Source organism: Plutella xylostella, chromosome 3, assembly GCF_932276165.1.
Source record: "Plutella xylostella chromosome 3, ilPluXylo3.1, whole genome shotgun sequence".
NCBI lineage: Eukaryota > Metazoa > Arthropoda > Insecta > Lepidoptera > Plutellidae > Plutella > Plutella xylostella.
Window position 1 is genome coordinate 10,146,308 of NC_063983.1, and position 20,052 is coordinate 10,166,359.

General features: G+C 40.3%; 2 protein-coding genes across 8 annotated transcripts in view; both read left to right on the plus strand.

Annotated features, from left to right (window-relative positions):
* Window positions 1-17,492, plus strand: part of LOC105384949 (stress-activated protein kinase JNK) — an 86,954-nt gene extending 69,462 nt beyond the window's left edge. For 4 of the 7 annotated variants that reach the window (XM_048625953.1, XM_048625960.1, XM_048625962.1 and 1 more), the window contains 11 exons: window positions 1,464-1,615; window positions 2,479-2,638; window positions 4,966-5,095; window positions 6,197-6,232; window positions 8,416-8,613; window positions 10,175-10,309; window positions 10,859-10,988; window positions 11,538-11,695; window positions 13,407-13,532; window positions 14,187-14,345; window positions 14,805-17,492. In XM_048625953.1, the coding sequence (XP_048481910.1) occupies window positions 2,496-2,638; window positions 4,966-5,095; window positions 6,197-6,232; window positions 8,416-8,613; window positions 10,175-10,309; window positions 10,859-10,988; window positions 11,538-11,695; window positions 13,407-13,532; window positions 14,187-14,345 (1,215 nt within the window). In that variant the 5' untranslated portion in view covers window positions 1,464-1,615; window positions 2,479-2,495 and the 3' untranslated portion in view covers window positions 14,805-17,492. Of the gene's footprint in view, window positions 1-1,463; window positions 1,616-2,478; window positions 2,639-3,749; window positions 3,891-4,965; window positions 5,096-6,196; window positions 6,233-8,415; window positions 8,614-10,174; window positions 10,310-10,858; window positions 10,989-11,537; window positions 11,696-13,406; window positions 13,533-14,186; window positions 14,346-14,804 lie in introns of those variants that run through there. The other 3 variants (XM_048625970.1, XM_048625968.1, XM_048625973.1) reach the window with 3 other exon arrangements.
* Window positions 17,493-18,214: 722 nt separating this feature from the next.
* LOC105396362 (transcription initiation factor TFIID subunit 9) lies at window positions 18,215-20,004 on the plus strand. Its single transcript, XM_011568359.3, has 3 exons — window positions 18,215-18,726; window positions 18,962-19,169; window positions 19,816-20,004. Exons 1-3 carry the CDS (start codon window positions 18,356-18,358, stop codon window positions 19,933-19,935), a joined length of 699 nt encoding a protein of 232 aa, XP_011566661.2. The 5' UTR covers window positions 18,215-18,355; the 3' UTR covers window positions 19,936-20,004.
* Window positions 20,005-20,052: the final 48 nt, after the last annotated feature.

Consider the following 20,052-nt stretch of genomic DNA (forward strand, 5'->3'; position numbering starts at 1 on the left):
TAAAGTTAACAGAAGTTTTATCTATTAATGAAATTAAATGTAATTTAAAGTTATGATACTGTCTATATTGAGTCTCGAGCACACAAATAATCCATCAGCATTGAGAAGAGAATGAGTTGCGCCAATAGTTTACAATCCCAACAATTTGCGATCCGCGCGATGGATCGCGCCATGAATATGCAGGTTATCAAATTAATTCTGTCTCCTAAGTGCGAAGCTGCGAGGCCCAGACACTGCAGATTGATACATAATATTAATTGCAAACATTGCCTTTGTAGATTTTTTACATAGAAATAGAATCACAATAAATATATTTAGGTCAACACAGAATAATTAGTATACCTGTAAATGCTAAATATACTATTGTTAATGAAAATAATGATAAATATAAAGAAACTTACCGAATTAGTCCTCCAGGGTAGTATGTACTCACATTGTAGTTATTTACACGTGTGTGAAGCGGCCCCGAGGCTCAAATAATATTTCTAGGAAACTCAGGATAAACAAAACTCTCTTATTAATTAGTGACTTAACTGATTACTCGTGTGTGCCAAAATGTGTTGATGAAACTTAGCTAATTAGTTTCTTCTTGATTTAATTAAGGCTGAGATACTCGGGCGCTGCGTCTGTACAGAACTAACAGCCTCCTTCATAATAATTAACATCTGGCTGGTCCATTAAGTTTGCCGCCCAAATGGGTTCAACGAAAATTTACATAATTATAATGTCGCCTTAAATACGTTACAGTTCATTTCTCATTACAGTTTTTCCTAATAATTCACCTCTGGCTACCCTTTCGGGTACTACAGTCGTGAGCATATATATGTATGCATGTACTACACAAGTCAATTACCGAGCCACGCCGCCAGCAGCTTGTCTACTCGTACACAACAATATAAACAGCACTCGGATCACAGATAAACTGCCACAGACTACTCAATTATTCGCAGACTCTGCCCCGAGCATTCAGCATAACACGGGCCCTGACGGCGCACAGACAGGTGATTGACAAGCAATATTAGTCTGTATTGGAAATAAATAGAGCTACCGTTCGCTCGTAAGTTCGACAGTAGAGGGACAAGTTGTGCCGAATGCGGAGTGGTTTATGATAATTGAGATAGTTCGTGTCTGGCGGGATATTATAATTGGAACGTAAATGAAAATTATATGTTCAAAGTTTGTGAATAAACTTGACTTGGGCTGTTGTTAATAATAGGACGGAATATTAATAAAATACTACATGCCTACGATCTACGATTGCTTGATGCCAAGAGACCCGGATTCAATTCTCGGTTAAAACTAGGTTGAATGTACCCAAAAATGCAACTTTGCTTCGACCCCTAAGTAATTGCACTAAAAGAAATGCAAATACACTATCAACCCTATAAGGATGATTGAATCACATAAACATAGTCAAGTCACTGAGAGTCAATAATATCTTAGTGTGTGTTCTTTGTCCACAGACGTTCCAGTGCCAGTGATCAGCTAAAGTCTTCCCCAATTCGAGACTGAGTGTGTGCGAGCAGCAAGCTCAAAGAACACACAAGCAACAAATTTTAAGGAAGGCACCCGTGAATGGCCAAAGCCACGTCTTCTCAAAGGACATTTTTGTGAGGTAATATCACTACGTAGTATAAAACAAAGTCGCTTTCTCTGTCCCTATGTCCTTTGGTATGCTTAAATAGTTAAAACTACGCAACGGATCTTGATGCGGTTTTTACGGCAAACCACCAATTAGCCTTTCATATTTTTAAGCCCATATATCGGTTATCTATTTTTTCTGGAATACACTTACCTCATTTCTACGAACACGAGCGTACCTACTTATACAAAAGTTTTTAACTACGTACTTAATACGAATCTCGTGGGAGAACTTGCCGAGAAATAGTTTTTCCTCTTGGAAGGCCCTTATCTAAAAGGGTAGTGACGTCCAATAAATGTCGCCGTAAAGGTTCGACAGCTGTCATTCTTCATAAATGTTCCTTTGTGTACGTAACGTTCCTATAGTTTTGGGTAACGTACGAGTTAACAAAAACTACTTGAACTGGATTGCTTGATATATTTTATGAACGGTATTTACAACACAATACATAAAGCCCGTAGGTAGACTTTTTGGGGCTAAGTGTCAATTTATTGATGTTTCGATATTTTTTTTCCTTGTGTGCTTGTCACTTTGTACCACTGTATGTCTCCACCCACCGACTCCATCCACGAATTGCTTCCTTATCCAAGCCCTAATCTTTCTACCCGTCACTTTTGGTCTAGGCACCCTCTGACTATCTTTCTATCCACTCCCAGACTCTTCTTCTATCCGCCAACTGAAAGCTTATTGTCTATCCACTCCCAGACTCTTTGTCTACCCGCCTCTGACTGCTTGACTATCCAATCTCAGACTCTTTATCTACCCACCCTCTGACTGCCTGTCTATCCACTCGCAGACTCTTTGTCTACCGCTCTGACTGTCTGTCTACTCCACAGAGCGGCTGGTGGGCCGCATGCCCCACGCGGCGCCCGCCATGTCGGCCGCGGCGCGCCACCCCCACTTCTACACGGTCGAGGTCGGCGACACGCGCTTCACCATCCTCAAGCGGTACCAGAACCTCAAGCCCATCGGCTCCGGAGCGCAGGGGATCGTCTGGTGAGTGCTGGAAACATTTTTTAAAGACATGTATTGAAATTTTCTCTTACTTTTGGATGGATAAGATGGTTATGAGCCGGTGCAGCGAATTTGCGTAAAGGTGTGTCCAAATATAGCTACGCCTTGAGTACAGAGGGTGCGACAGAGGTTCTAGGCTGTTTGGACTCACTTTATCAATTCGATGGAGATATATCAACGACTAGCATAGTTGCTAGTGATTTTTAGTCGGTTTTCTTATGATATGATCGACAAAAAAATATCCGTCGCAAAGATGTTCTCATCGTTTTGGTACGTAAATTGACTGCTCAGGTTTGATTATTGAAGAAAATTTACTTCTCATCATTCTTGCTCTAAATAGTCTTTATTTTCTTAACCACCCATGAACAGTGTTTTATTCACAGGAAGCGAAACGTCAAGCGAATATGTAATTAGTGGCGGAGTAATTTCCAGATAAACGTACGTCTTTATATCTACGTTTATTTGGAAACTATCCCGGCACAATTACCATCATCTCCGGTGTTTGGACATATCTACTGAAGTTGTATTTTATTTACATAAACTTTTGTTGTTAGACTTTAAGTACTCTCAATGATAAGCATGCAAATAATACGGTGCATCTTGAACTTTGTAAAAAATATGTTTCAGTTCAACTTATAATTTCCTATTGGCTATACAATTCTAAGCTTGCACGCACTTTCTTCTTTGCATGTCACATTATTGCACATCATCGTTCGCACGACACTTCATTCAGTTATTCACTTATAGACAGATTTATAGTATCATTCTATGCTATGCGTCTTGAAATCGTTAAAACTTATGAAAGTTAGTAAAATTATTTCCTTTTTTATTTCCCATTTTTACGCATAAGTGACTTTGAACTAAAGATCTTAAGGAATATAAACGAAAACGATTCCGTTATCACTCATCACCACACTGCACAAATTTCACTCATTCACTCCCGCGTCACATCGCTCACACAGAAAAGTCACTTAGTCTAAATTGTCATCCTACTGAGTCTGAGGTATCACCTGCTCAGGCTGAAGTGTCACCTCGCTCAGTCTTAAGTGTCACCCGCTCAGTCTGACCGCCATTTTGTTTTTCTGTTTCGTAGTTGATCGAGCACTTAGTAGTAGAGGCTAGTAGCGATGGTTCAGTTATTTTACACGGTGTCGTTTGACGACACTGTGTTCACGGTGCCCACTCGCTACACCGAGCTGTCACCGCGGGGGCGGGGCGCGCAGGGCCTGGTCTGGTAAGATACCGCTGTCCCGCTCGCTCCTATACTAACATTGCCGCGGTGTGACAGAGACCACTGATTCTGACGGCTGAGGGTTTAAATTTGGATCTGTCAAAACTGAACTCCTTGCTTAGATAACTTTTTAGTGCCATGCAGTTTGGGATTTTAAGTTTGGCTGCATTTAAATTTAAGGTTTTTGCCTTCGGAATTTGGTCAGTATTAACCGCAATAACAAGTGAAGGTGATTCATTTGATGTGACGTCACAATCCGTGTATTATCACGTGACTTCAGGCGGCCAATGAATGGCCAGTGTTGTGGTTTAACATGCTAAAATTCAGATTCTGAACAACATGTCGCTAACAGACTAACTTGCTAACTTTTTTACCAATATCTATGTTAATGAAAATTTACATTCTGAAAGCTTTTGAACAATTTTTCCTCACTAACGTGATATGTGTAAATATTTAAATGGGTTGGTGCTGGGTGTATTGGGATATGGGTTATTTGTTTTTCATTTATAAGAGTGATGATGTTGACAACGTAAATCTTTGTAATGGACGAGTTTAAAGCAATGGTAGTGTTATTTGCATGGCTTAAGATATATAGTTTATTTGCACATATTATATTATTATGGTCTTTGCTAGAAATATTCGTGTTAGTGAATAATCTTAAACGGCATATGCATTTTTATACAATTATTCCTATATTAATAAATAATTAAATCAAATGTTTACGAAATGCCTTTTTAAACCTTACCTTATCTTTGTAACTTGTGTAATGGCTAGTTTCAATAACTATTCTTTACCGGTGACTGATTTTCTGATTCTGATCATTTTGACAGATTGTAACTTTTTAAACGTATGTCAAACATGACGTATAAAATTAATCAGGTATCGAGAAGGATAGTTATTCAATCTGACCGAAAACTGTTATTTCTCTTATCGATGTACCTACATGAATAATTCCCTTTACAATAAAGATAAACTCTTATTTGACACAACTCAATCTTGTTTGACACTTGTAAATTTAACTTTTCACATACAAACCAAATTAGACCGTAACTTCAACGAGCCACTTCTCAAATTCCAGCGCGGCATACGACACAGTGACACAACAGAATGTGGCCATCAAGAAACTTTCCCGGCCATTTCAAAATGTGACGCACGCGAAGCGCGCCTACCGCGAGTTCAAGCTCATGAAGCTCGTCAACCACAAGAATGTAAGTATTCGCGCCTGCACCGCTACATGGGTCCATCTATTCTCTACTAACTGTTACTCGCCATGTTTTGTTTTGACCTTTTTGTGTTATGTGAAGGTAGGTGGTGGTTTTTGGAAATTATCTATTTAATATTCGGTTGGGTTATATTTATTTTAAAATTTGTTTTTTATTACTAATTATTTATAGGTTTATAATAGATCTATAGATTCTAATTAGGTTAGTACGTATACTTAAATATTACTTTAATATAAAATATAAATCCATAGATAGCTTAAAAACATTTTTATTCGAATTAAACAGCGATAATCATGAATAGAGAGATAATTTAGCTTCTCATAGATTTTACTTCTATCAATTATATAGCATCATGACGACAAAAACGCAAAACTTCAGCAGCTTTAAAGCTCTCTCTCTCTATATGCTAACCGAGTTTAGTTCACATCACACACGATACGTTACAAAGAGAATAAATTCAATATCGACGCTAAAAGCAAAGGAAAAAGGCGTGCCAAAGGCGCTTCCCGCCACACTGCCTCCAGACCGGATATCCGGTTTCAGCCGTTTCTCTTCCGGCGCCATGACACAGCACTCTTTGATGACATTACGCTGAAAAGTTGAGGCTTCAACGCTTGATTGATCGAGTGCTAGTGTTAATACTGATAATAATTAATGGGCTTGGTATTAAGTTTAAATTCATCTTGGATCTCGTTAATTTTGTCGGCACGCGGCCTGTTGCATTGTCATTGTAGCGACAACTCCTGTTGTATTCATAGGACTGCGTGTGCGTTAGATATTTTATTTAATTAGACCGAAACACAGGATTCTGTTTAAAGTCGGACATATTTGTAGGTTCTCAGGTATAATAGAAGCTAGGCACATATTAATAAAGGGCTAAAAATATATATTCGGCGGTTAATAAATGCATCTCACTAGGCATTGTGTAGGTAGGTTTTTATTTTTTTGCTACATTATCTCGATGTTTCCATAATATAATCACGCCCAATAATGTTGTATGTGATATAGCACCCACAGTCATTAGCATACCATTAAATGTTTTGGATGACATTTTCTCAAAACCCATACAAACCCATTAACTTGCAGATTATCGGGCTTCTCAACGTGTTCACCAACAATAAGGTAGGAATATTCCAACTTACGATGTAGATATACAACAAAATATAATTATACAGTTTCATATATCCAATATACAAGTGTTACTGACTGACGATACATACGACTTTGTCGCAATGTCCTGATATATTTAACGTGCAAATATTAGACGGTCATTCGTTACCAGAATCGGGCAGGTCATCTTGTTATTCTCTTTAACATAAATAAATGTGGTGTCATCTATTAAAAGGCCGTCAAAAAACATCTCTTATCAATAGAGATGAGATGTTTGAACTTAAACTTTATAAAATTTATCTGTAGACAGTGTTTATGTGATATTTATTACCTTATTAGATAAATCAGTTCATAAATATGGTCTGGCCATGAAAATATAGCTGCAGGTTCATAGGTTGCTTAGAATTATATATTTACAAGGTATTTAAAAGTGGTTGCATTGGTTGAACCTGTGTCTAGTTTTTGTGGTTAGCTGTTACAGTTTAACGCCTCAAGAATATTTTGTATTTTTATGAATTTAGATGTGATTGAAAGGTGAGCGATGGTGCTGCCGCCTATTTGAGATGTCTGAACTTAATAGTTCAGATTTTCGCCACGCTACAAAATTATCTTTTAGCGTTTTACTTGAAAATATTTTGTTAAGACCTGTATGAATTTAAAGGTAAATTAAATTTTATGCTCTTTAATTCATACTGGTCTTAAAGATTGTGCTCCTTACTAACACTACTTTTATTGGTAGTATTATATTATATATATTATACCACCCAATATGGCCCAAACAGTGATTAATTTTAAGAATATTTTTAACATGTTGTTTCCTATTAACAATAATTTGGAGTGTAAAACTCTTTGCCCACTATAGCCTGTGTGTAATAATATTACAAGACTAACATTGCCATGTTGGGTGTAAGGGCGAGGCCCCATTGGTGTTTTGCGTCGTAGCTGCTTCTGATTTTTTATGACTTTGTAGCGTGGCGACGAGATGCAACGCACCAATGAGGCCTCACCCTTAATTTCGGCAAATGGCGGGTTCGGCAAATGTCAACTCAATAATAACGGTAACATAAACCTATGGCAGTAAAAAACAACCATCACACTCCGTATCTGTTTTATTACGGACACGCGATGCCTTCTCGCCGTTTTATATGATTCAATAAAATACGTGCCATGAAGATTTACTTAGCATTAACACAGTTATTTTATGAAGAATAAGATATGAAAAAAAGCTATATTGTATAATCAAGTATCCTGTGTAATCAAATACAATACATAATACATATACTGTATTTTATTGCCATAGTCTATGTTACCAGCTACAGTAGAGTCATTTAATGCATATTTGAACGCAAATATATACATTTCAGATCAGAGTAAAAGAGACAGAACGTATTTTAACTATAAAATATGGCTTATTAAATCGTCTCTGCTGTAGCTATGCAAATAAATGACTGGTTACCACAAGGGAAATATGGTGTTGGAGTCTAATATTTAACATTGCGTAACTACTTGGACAAGTTTTAACAAGTCTGACGCTTTCATAAGCTTAGCGGTGAGAGATAGAGGCGGTGGCGGTGGTGGACATTTTAATGAATAATTTCCACGAAGTTTCTATTTCGGCATAATTATGCATGATCGGCTCTTTTCTATCATACATATGTTTTATGAGGCTATAATTATGTGTTCTGGATAACTTAAAAATTATAAAGTTACGGCCATGCCACAATTTTCGTACAGTACGATTTTCTTTTTTTAAAACTTCATAACCGGTTCTAATAACGTCATAGCTGGTGTCGACTTCGAATTTCGACCAAAGTACTAATGGGTACTTTCAGAAACCGATAGTAATATACCTATTTTTTAGAGAATGGTACTATTAATTACAGCCTAATACCATAAACCAAGCTTATGGCTGTGTATTTGAGACTGATTTTATACTGAAAACTAAAATATATCAACAAAAATATGTATAAAAATCCATATCTTCTGATATGGTACCTGGGTTTTCCACCCCACGTAGCTCACTTGAATCTTTCCTCGAAGAAGAAGAGCACGCTTATACATATAAGAATCTTCTGAAAGAAAAAAATGTTCTGTATACTTACGTGTATTTACCATAAGATCATGTCACGACCCCAACACCAAATCGCCCGCCGTTAACCCGTCGTGCGCCGCACCCACCACGCGCTCTGTTGCAGATAATCGGTCTGCTTAACGCGTTCACGCCCCAGCTGTGCCAGGAGGAGTTCCAGGACGTGTACCTGGTGATGGAGCTGATGGACGCCAACCTGTGCCAGGTCATCCAGATGGACCTGGACCACGAGCGCATGAGCTACCTGCTGTATCAGATGCTGTGCGGGATTAAGCACTTGCATCTGGCTGGGATTATTCATCGGGTGGGTATTGTGTTGTTGGCTAGATAAATAATGTAGGATAATAATTGAAAGGTCCGCAGACCAAAGTATTTTTTTTTACTTTTTGCGGATGGCATTATTTTGGCTCGACTGATGGACTTAAACTTTTGACGTTTCGTCACGACTTGGAAAGGGAATTATGACTTATGTTCCTTAGGGCGTCTTGCACAACAAAGTTAAATAAAATTAAATAGTTTGTCTCTTGCTCTGACAGTATAATGTCAGAGCAAGAGGTCATAGATTTAATTTTATTTAACTTTGTTGTGCAAGACGCCCTTAGTCTAAGTCTACCGACCCTCCAATTAAAGTCGGTAATTTATTGTGGTTGTGCATTTACTTTTAAAGACCTGAAAAACCTGGGTGCGTATTGCGACGTATAAAAACGAAATGTATAATTTCACATTAATAACGTTCACTACATATAATGAACGTTACGTATAACAACAAAATCTATATTTTCATAAGGTATAAGATTCAATTGGTATATCGTACATTTCATATAATATCAAAATAACTAACACTCACGAGGACTAATATCGATTCGTATAACATACATTACGTATATCAATTAAAATATATACTATAATTTTGTATAAAGTTCTTCTCATATCGCATAATCTGTGTTTAATTACCCAACGCCGTCAAACCCCCTAGCACCAAAACCTAAAGATAGGTGCGACGACGAGCAAAGCGAGGAGGAGCGTGTTAGGTGCACATGTTCGTCGAAACCAAAGCGGAGCGCAGCGAAGCGGAGCGGAGCGTCTCCCAACATAGCTTCAATAATAATAATGCTGTGAAAATCCCTAGTACCAAAACCTAAAGATAGGTGCGACGACGAGCATAGCGAGGAGGAGCGTGTTAGGTGCACATGTTCGTCGAAACCAAAGCGGAGCGCAGCGAAGCGGAGCGGAGCGTCTCCCAACATAGCTTCAATAATAATAATGCTGTGAAAACCCCTAGTACCAAAACCTAAAGATAGGTGCGACGACGAGCAAAGCGAGGAGGAGCGTGTTAGGTGCACATGTTCGTTAAAAGCAAAGCGGAGCGCAGCGAAGCGGAGTGGAGCGTCTCCCAACATAGCTCCAATAATAATATATTTTTTTGTTCATTATACATAATGTTATTACTCGTATATACGGTGAACAATATATGTTATAAACGTTATATATTTTAATCGATATATCAATTAAAATTATACTTTTTGAACGTTATTCTTTACAAAATTATGTATTTAGTAATTATGCCTTTCGTTTGTTATGCACAGTGATCGTTATTAATTAATAAATTTATATCATATGGGCGTATACCTTGTGAATGTTATACCATGCGTTTTTATACCTCGTATTACTTACCCGAAAAACCTTTATTTAAGTTTTAAAGAATTTTATAAATTTAAATTTCTTGCAATAAATCTCCACTTGATCAACAACCAACAGTTAGAGCTGAGCTTGTTGTTTTAGTCATTAACAAAAAACGTCTGTCTTTACAAATAAACAAATCAGCCATCCAGCGGACAACACACTAACTAGATCTCCCCTCCCAGGACCTGAAGCCGTCCAACATCGTGGTGAAGAGCGACTGCACGCTGAAGATCCTGGACTTTGGCCTCGCGCGCACCGCGGGGAGCAACTTCACCATGACGCCCTACGTCGTGACAAGATACTACCGCGCGCCTGAGGTCAGTATGATAAATTCATATATATTTTTAATTTATAAGTTAATATGACGATGTTTGAGCACGACAATAATCTAATAATCATAATCAGTCATCATAAACTACAAAACATCTCGATACTTTTACCCACTGTCAACTAAAGTTAAGGAAAGCAAAGGGCGCACCTCAAAAGTCACTCGTTTGTATTTTATATGAAAATGATGCACACTTCATTACACAAGCTCATATTAATCAATTTATTGGACGACGAGTTTTTACCATTTCTTTTTTAAGTCAAAATAAATCTACCAACATTTGGCCAAGCCTCGGGTCGATTTGGACAAAATCTCTAAATAAACCTCTCAAGCATGGGAACGGACGGACTATAAGGGCAAAAATTTGCGAATGAAACTCCTTGACCATTTGTACAGTCAGCTGCAAAAGTAGCTGTACACTTTTGTATCTTGTGAAACTCACAAACTGCCTATTAAAATAATGACAGTTTTTTATATAGCTAATTTGACAAGGAACAAAAGTGTATAGCTAATCTTTTACCTTCCTCCGCCCCCGCAGGTGATCCTGGGCATGGGCTACACGGAGAACGTGGACATCTGGTCGGTGGGCTGCATCATGGGCGAGATGATCCGCGGCGGCGTGCTGTTCCCGGGCACCGACCACATCGACCAGTGGAACAAGATTATTGGTGAGTTTTGGGCAGACTTCGAAGGGAATATGTTAATTTGATGCATGTATTTGCTTAATAAGACGTTTGGAGGAAAATACATTTATTTGATACTGCATAACACGCATTATAATACAATTTGAACATAAAGGACATAAAATTAGAGTTCATTATTTCTAATTTAATAACTTCGATAAATATCCTATAGCAATTATGCCGAAATTTTATCAGTGTACAGCCTGTCAGCAAGTCGAATCGATTCGACATACTGATATTGAATTTAACTCGTGTACCTATTATGGGCCAAATCATAAATGTTATTACTATTTTTGTAAACATAATGATTATCATTGGATTGGCTTTTTATGCCAGAGTATCCACTTCTTATTTATTTATGTACTAAAAGGTAACAAACTGTCTTTTGGGTATAATATTACATATTTTTGGTGCTTAATGACCTAGAGTACCATTCATTATGCTTAATTATCTAATATTAATAACCCCTTATTATGCCATCAAAACCCCATCTTATGCCACCATAACCCCTTCTAACCCCCCGTCTCCCCACAGAGCAACTGGGCACCCCCTCGGCCGCGTTCATGGCGCGCCTGCAGCCGACTGTACGCAACTACGTGGAGAACCGGCCGCGCTACTCCGGCTACAGCTTCGACCGCCTGTTCCCGGACATCCTGTTCCCGAGCGACTCCAACGAACACAACCGACTGAAGGTGAGCCCTGTTGTGTACACAATAAGGTCGAGAACCGGCCGCGCTACTCCGGCTACAGCTTCGACCGCCTGTTCCCGGACATCCTGTTCCCGAGCGACTCCAACGAACACAACCGACTGAAGGTGAGCCCTGTTGTGTACACAATAAGGTCGAGAACCGGCCGCGCTACTCCGGCTACAGCTTCGACCGCCTGTTCCCGGACATCCTGTTCCCGAGCGACTCCAACGAACACAACCGACTGAAGGTGAGCCCTGTTGTGTACACAATAAGGTCGAGAACCGGCCGCGCTACTCCGGCTACAGCTTCGACCGCCTGTTCCCGGACATCCTGTTCCCGAGCGACTCCAACGAACACAACCGACTGAAGGTGAGCCCTGTTGTGTACAGAATAAGGTCGAGAACCGGCCGCGTCTCCGGCTACAGCTTCGACCGCCTGTTCCCGGACATCCTGTTCCCGAGCGACTCCAACGAACACAACCGACTGAAGGTGAGCCCTGTTGTGTACACAATAAGGTCGAGAACCGGCCGCGCTACTCCGGCTACAGCTTCGACCGCCTGTTCCCAGACATCCTGTTCCCGAGCGACTCCAACGAACACAACCGACTGAAGGTGAGCCCTGTTGTGTACACAATAAGGTCGAGAACCGGCCGCGCTACTCCGGCTACAGCTTCGACCGCCTGTTCCCGGACATCCTGTTCCCGAGCGACTCCAACGAACACAACCGACTGAAGGTGAGCCCTGTTGTGTACACAATAAGGTCGAGAACCGGCCGCGCTACTCCGGCTACAGCTTCGACCGCCTGTTCCCGGACATCCTGTTCCCGAGCGACTCCAACGAACACAACCGACTGAAGGTGAGCCCTGTTGTGTACACAATAAGGTCGAGAACCGGCCGCGCTACTCCGGCTACAGCTTCGACCGCCTGTTCCCGGACATCCTGTTCCCGAGCGACTCCAACGAACACAACCGACTGAAGGTGAGCCCTGTTGTGTACACAATAAGGTCGAGAACCGGCCGCGCTACTCCGGCTACAGCTTCGACCGCCTGTTCCCGGACATCCTGTTCCCGAGCGACTCCAACGAACACAACCGACTGAAGGTGAGCCCTGTTTTGTACACAATAAGGTCGATGTTATCCTCAAAGCATTTTCTACCTTTCCTCTGAATCTAAAGGAGTTAAAAGTACGAGTGGTATTACAATATCAACGGTCTTTACACAACATGTTCTCATCTTCTGATAGTCAACTTTACTCACCTAACTTCCTCATCTATCTTGGCAAGTTGTTTTCCCGTATTTAGCCTCAGAACTTTGTGCGTAATTCATTTTATACGACGTAAACTACCTCCAACTTTTTAGCCACCAAAGCTCCCTCCAAACAGCCAGCACTCATAATTTCCTTACCTCACCTGGTATTCCTCTCCGCAGGCGTCTCAAGCCCGCGACCTGCTGTCGCAGCCAAGCTCATATAACATTTTTTTTCCACCATCCGGCACTAGGCCAGAATGGTGGATTAGGCCTAAAACCCTTCCGTCATTGGGAATAGACCTGTACCCCAGCAGTGGGGACGTAATGTTGATGATGATTCCTTTGGAAATAAACCTGTGGCCCAACAGTGGGGACGAAATGATGATAATATGTTTTTTGTATGTCTGATTTATGTGGTGTTCAATAAAGCAATATTCTATTCTATTCTATAATATTATCTTTCCGCAGGCGTCCCAAGCCCGCGACCTTCTCTCTCACATGCTGGTGGTGGACCCGGAGCGCCGCATCTCCGTGGACGACGCACTCCTGCACCCCTACATCAACGTGTGGTACGACGAGCAGGAGGTTAATGCTGTGAGTGACCATTGTGTTACTATTACATTGTGGATAAAAAGAGCCCGATTTGGAGCGAAGCGAGCATGGCCTAAAACCTAGAGAGCCAAGAAAAGTGAGGCAATACAAACCAGTTCCGCATTCGCTAAAACCTGACCAGAGAGCCGAGAGTAGCGAGGACTTACAACTCAACCTCGCTATGCCTAAAATCTAGAGAGCCGAGTGAAGCGATGCTATACAAACCAACACTGATTTCCTAAACCCTAAAGAGCCAAGCGAAGCGAGGCCATACAACACAACCCTACTTTGCCTAAAATCTAGAGAGCCGAGCGAAGCGATGCAATACAAACCAACTCTGAATTTCCTAAACCCTAAATAGCCAAGCGAAGCGAAGCCATACAACACAACCCAACTTTGCCTAAAATCTAGAGAGTCGAGTAAAGCGAGGCTAGCCAAACTGGCATTTTCTCCAAGAGCCGAACGAAGTGAGTTAGGTAGTAGAAGCTAAATCAAAATTTTCAATCAATAATAAGTTTAACTAATATTTATTTACCTATCATTGCACTCCGTATTCGCGTCAATACACGTCAATATCGTGTCCAGGACACAGCGACACTCCGATGATCCCTTAGGTCCAACCAACCCATATTAATCTCTCCCCCCGCCTCCCCGCAGCCGGCCCCAGCCGCCTACGACCACTCGGTGGACGAGCGCGAGCACACGGTGGAGCAGTGGAAGCAGCTCATCTACCAGGAGGTGGTCGAGTACTCCGCGCCGCCGCCGCCGCCCGCGCCGCAGCCGCCGCCCGCGCCGCAGCCCGCGCTCACCACATAGGTATGTGTGCAATCAAAATGGTATATAAACTCACTCTCTTCCATCCAAAGGTTGTGTGCTAGAGATTGCTGCCAATAAGGCTGCCTCTTTGTACTGTTTTATTTTTTAAGTTTTGTTTTGTCGTAATTGCTGTTCTTGGTGCAAATAATATGTATTGTATTGTATGTGCCACTCACACTACCAGCTAGTTGTGTAGGAGAGAGTGTGACGTCGTGCGTGTTGCGATACTTTAGTTTTGTCTGTGCTTTGTAAAATACAGCATGAGTCCTATGACGTTTGTTAGACAGATAAATGAATGTAGGGAAATATTACATGGCTGTTAGTGGTCGAATCTTTTCCGGGCTCAGTAAACTGAGGATGGCTGATAGTAAAGTTCCTTTGCCGATTTTTATGTTTTGTGTGGACTTCCGGTGTTGACTGCTTATCACATTATTAAAAATATAATTTTCTCTTTTTCAGGTTTCAACAGAACTCACGGCCGAAATTTAACCTGCAGAATATAGTGTAAAGACTCGGAAAGATTTCAGTCTTCTTATACCAGGTGATCGCGTCAGATTCTCATTAAATCAATTGTTATAAAATCGGCGAGAAAATCTATTATGAAAAAAATACCTATTTGTGACGACAGGCTAGCAGTTGCACCCTCTTTGTAAATAATGTCTCTGGAAAATGTGCAATTTCTCGGTGAAAAATATATGCAAGTGCAAAATTACTAGTGATTTCGGCCCGTGTTTTTCTTTTGTACAAAGAGTGAATTTTTCAAAGACAATATTATGATAGAATAATAATACAAATGTAATATTGCCAGCGTGAGAGGTAGCGTAGGATGTCTGTGTAAGTTTGTATACTCTATAGCTACATGTATTTGTTTGATCACATAAAGCAGCTATCCAACAGAGCGGTGTATTTTACAGATAAATATTATAACCATGATTAAAATTATGAACATTTTGTCGATATTTTGCGAGCATAGAGCGGATAGAACACGCGCTGTTTGAAGGTTGCTTTTAACGGTTAACCTCTTTTCTAGGACGTAGTATTTTCCTATAATAATCTTATGATGTAGCATAAGTTATATTCAGTTGGTCCTTTTCAACGGTAACTCAGAATTTACGTTTCTTACCCCCCGCAGTCCCATGTTAATTGTAATATGAATTATATAAGGAAACGGGCCTCGATAGGTACTTGCGTTGAATAGAAACAACGTTTCAAAAACTGGAACTTTGCTGTACAAATGGTTATAAAGCTTTGCAAAAGTCCACTTTTTACCATCACTTGAAATGTATTCCCGCATTGTTAACACTCATGTATGTGTTTACCGAGTAAAAAGTGTAATTTTTCATTAAAAATAAAAAAGATATTTGTACACAAGTAGTGAGTAGCTCGTGCCCCGATCCACTGTAAGTAGGAGTGCCTTGCCGCGACCGCGCGCCGCCGAGGACTGACGTAGCATCATTATTGAAACATAGACGCTAAAGAGAACAATAATTTACATTGATAATTACCTTGTGTTAAAATAAATGTGAATTTTCCCTTCAGTAGGACGATTTTAAATTTTATGATTATGATCTTATTTATTGTTATTATGAATTAGTATTCTATTCTTAAGGTCTAACTTCCTATCTTCCCGAGCTTGGACCGTTTGCCAGCACGCTGGTCCACTGCGGGTTGGTAGGTCTTTATCTAGATTTTAACTATTTTATTTTTGTTCTAGATGTGATGGTTATGTTATGCATTAAGAGCGATGGTGTACATTATGTTTCGGTAAACTCATTGTTGGATTCGAAATCAAATGTCACCGCCGCTGTTATGTATTTTATTATGAATTTCTTTTTAATGTGCAATTTTTAAATGTATCTTTGTAATGGCTACTTTATTACTGTATGTGTGACTTGCTCCATAACTGACTACATCTCCTGTGACTTCCGACAGCCAATATCTGACCAATACATACAATTCAGTGCCATTTAAATATTGCCATAACAATAATGAATTTGCAATAGAGACGTTAAGAGCATATATTTATGTAATTCATAATTATTTCTAGTGGTAAACATTAAACAATATAACCTAGTATTTCGGGATTTTGTGATGTTGATAGTTTTTCGTATGTAGCCTTAGTCATTACGTTGTTGATATTGTATTGACTCTGTATGAGAATAGTGGAATAAGTATATTATTGAATAAGTAGTCTTTTATAGGATTCCTCTCGCGTCGCAGCCGAGACGGAGTCGTGTAGTAGACACGAGGCAGAGTCCTGTGGTAGACACGGGGCGGGCGCTCGACGCGCGGGGAACATTCTAGAATATTGTTTGGAACCTCACATAATAGGTGATATAATATTATAAGAATGCAAATGAATGATGGTAGTCGAAATGGGCTGTTTAAAGAATAGCACAATTTATCAAGTAAGTTGTAAAAAGCTGGACGGTAGAGTTGCAGACCGGGCACCGACAAGAAACGATGACAGAATGAAAGCAATAATACAAATAATACATTTCCTACTTCTTTCTAGCTGCGAATATCATCGTTTTTATTTATGTAGGGTTAAAACATATCACAGTTCACGCAATAGAAGTATACCCCGGTAATAAGCAATCTATTTTTGTTAGTTTTCCCGCTACTTTTCTTTTGTTCCATTTCAGTCATTTTCGGCCGAGGCTTGCTGTGTGATTTGTATAAAAAAAAAACTAAAAAATATATATAATTTAATCCAAAAGCGTAAATGAAATAAATAAGGTTTGTAAATAATATGGAGACAAAAATATATACCATAATGGAACAAAAGATAAGTATAAATTTCCTCTTGACTTCATTGATAAACGAAAGCTATTTTCCGTTTACAAATGAAGGCCATTTTATCTATAATGACTATTTAAAAGAAAAACTTGATAAAATTCACAACTGTACGTCCAAATTGTCCATTGTAATATGTTAATGTACCTAATACAAATTACATTAATGTAATCTTAGTATGTATATCCTAGAGCCTTGGCAACAAGAGTAAGTTAGTCGCCATGTTGATCACTACCCACTAGCGAAACGGATACGTGAACTCACTTCAATGACTATCTAAAACCTTATTTTTACTGTACACGTAAGTTATTTCATATTTTAACTGAATAAAATCAAAATGGTTATTATAAATTGTTTTTTATTTAACCCACGTGTTGGACCTGGTTGGATCTGCATGGGTACAAAATAATAATTCATTCTTCATCATCATCATCAGCCCGCTGATCTTTACTTGTTGGCTGGAGAATCTGACTGATACAAAGTAGGCGCGATAGTGTAAATCATTATTTGTAAATGCCATTACTATCAATAATGGAAAGCCGAAACGTCTCCACCTACCTAGCCTACCTCAGCATTAGTGCCGGCCCATATGACGACCGAATGGTGTAGTGGTAAGTGACCCTGACTGCTAAGCTGAAGGTCCCGGTTTCAAGCCTCGGCCGTAGATACAAACAAGGGTCTTGGGTATTTGCCATGTATTCGCATATTTATGTATTTGTGTAGACACAAAGTCCTTGGTGTAGTCATTATCATATCAGCTGTCTGATACTCTCTACCTAGCCAGGCTAGCCCTGGGGTCGGATGGCCGCGTACGGGAAGTACACTGATGAAATTTCACCCCATATACAGTTTCACTCCTACACTGTGGAGCCAAGCAAAGAATTTTAGCGAAGCGTGAGGTGAGACTGTTATTATTCTGAGCCTAACGTACGTAGTACGTCTATACGGGTCGCATCCTGGTCTTGATGTTCACAAAGATTTTCAGTACAGCAACACCGCAACGTATTTCCGGTCACAGATTGATACTCTCTGTGCTGTGCTCTGTGCACTGTGGTCTGTGGTGCATTAAACTGTCAAACTTGCGTATTGTTATTGGGTTATTGTAGTTTTTATTTCAATTTTATTTGTGATTGTTTGTATTGATACGCACAACTGATGATAAACTCAGTAAAACTCTAGATAGTTCATCCTACCGCCACCAACCCTACCTAAAAATGGGGGACAAAGTGGACAAGTCAAAGTCGAACAACCAAACAAAACATCTCCCGAAAGATGCTCAAGTAATCATGTCTATCATGAAGGAAGTCGGCATCACGGACCACGAGCCCCGCGTCGTGAACCAGCTGCTCGAGTTCACGTACCGCTACGTGACGTCAGTGCTGGACGACGCCCGCGTCTTCGCTGCACATTCGAAGAAAAAGGCCATAGACCTGGACGATGTGAGACTGGCGGTTCAGATGCAGCTGGACAAGTCGTTCACGAGCCCGCCGCCGCGCGAGGTACTGCTGGAGATCGCGAGGGTCAAGAACGTGAACCCGCTGCCACTCATCAAGCCCCACTGCGGCTTGCGGTTACCTCCTGACAGGTGAGGGCTTTCTATTACAATATGGATAGGTAGATAATTGGGCATGAGGGAAGTATTTATGTTCTTTAGGCTTGATTTAACGCTACTGATTGGATGTTGAAGTCTGAGAGCACTCAGATGAAAATGTATATTATGTACAGTAGCACATAAACACTCGCTCTTTTGGTCAAAAACCAACCATAGTATTATATTTTTTTTATCTACCTCAGTTTAATATTTAATTTTCTGTTTCCAGATACTGTCTATCAGGCTGCAACTACAAACTAAAAGCAGCTGTGGCCAAGAAGGTGGTGGCCAAGGTGCCAATGGGGCCGCCCACTCCTGTGGTGAAGACGGTGACGAAGCCCGGAACCCCCAATGTGGTGGTGAAGCGCCCACCCATTGTCAATATGCCTAAGCCCGGGGTGCCCAAGCCTGTGCTCAAGTTTACTTCTGGTAGTAAGGTGAGGTGGTTTGTTTTCTATTATTTATAGTTTTTTGTTGTCTTTAATTCTTATTACTTTTTAATCATAAGTCATAAGAAGTGAGAGATAGAGCGTTGTGGACACAGTGTACCTATTGTGTTTGTTGCAAAATGGATAATGTAATATTTTCACTTGCCTTTCCTTGAGTCAGGCAGGTAAGAAATTAAGTACCTGCAATCAGCAGTAAATTAACAAATCTTTTTTTTTCAAGAACCTACCTACTTGTATTATTTTGTATCTTGTCAAGCTCACAAACCATGATTTATTCATTCAAACATTGATGGTATTTTAGTTACAAAAAGTAAAAAAACATGCACTCACGCCTTGTACTAATGTACTCCCTTGCGGGGTACGCAGAGGTGCATTGCTGCACCCACTTTTCGCCAGAGTGTTATGTTAGTCCCAATGTAATAGGGGGCGGGCCTATTGCCATTTTACGGGCACATCCAAGACCCGAGAACAAATATCTGTGTTTAAACAAATATCTGCCCCAGCCGGGAATCGAACCCGGGACCATCGGCTCAGTAGTCAGGGTCACTAACCACTACGCCATTCGGTCGTCCTTAGAAAAAGTACATAAGTCTCATATAGCTCACCATACTTATGAGCATGGCAATGTTCTCAGGTAGTGGCGAAGCCGGCGGTGCGCGTCACTTCCGGCCCCTCCCCCTCCACTTCCGTCAAGATGGAGGTCGATGACCTTGGCGCCCTCAAGAGGAAGAGAGAAGATGATGACTATGATTAAGTACTGTTGAATAGATCCTATTAGATGTAAGTCTTTAAGTGTAAGTAAGAATAAATTTTCTATTTCATATTGGATTGTTTCTCTGCAGATGTGAGGTGGAAGAAAACAATAGTACTG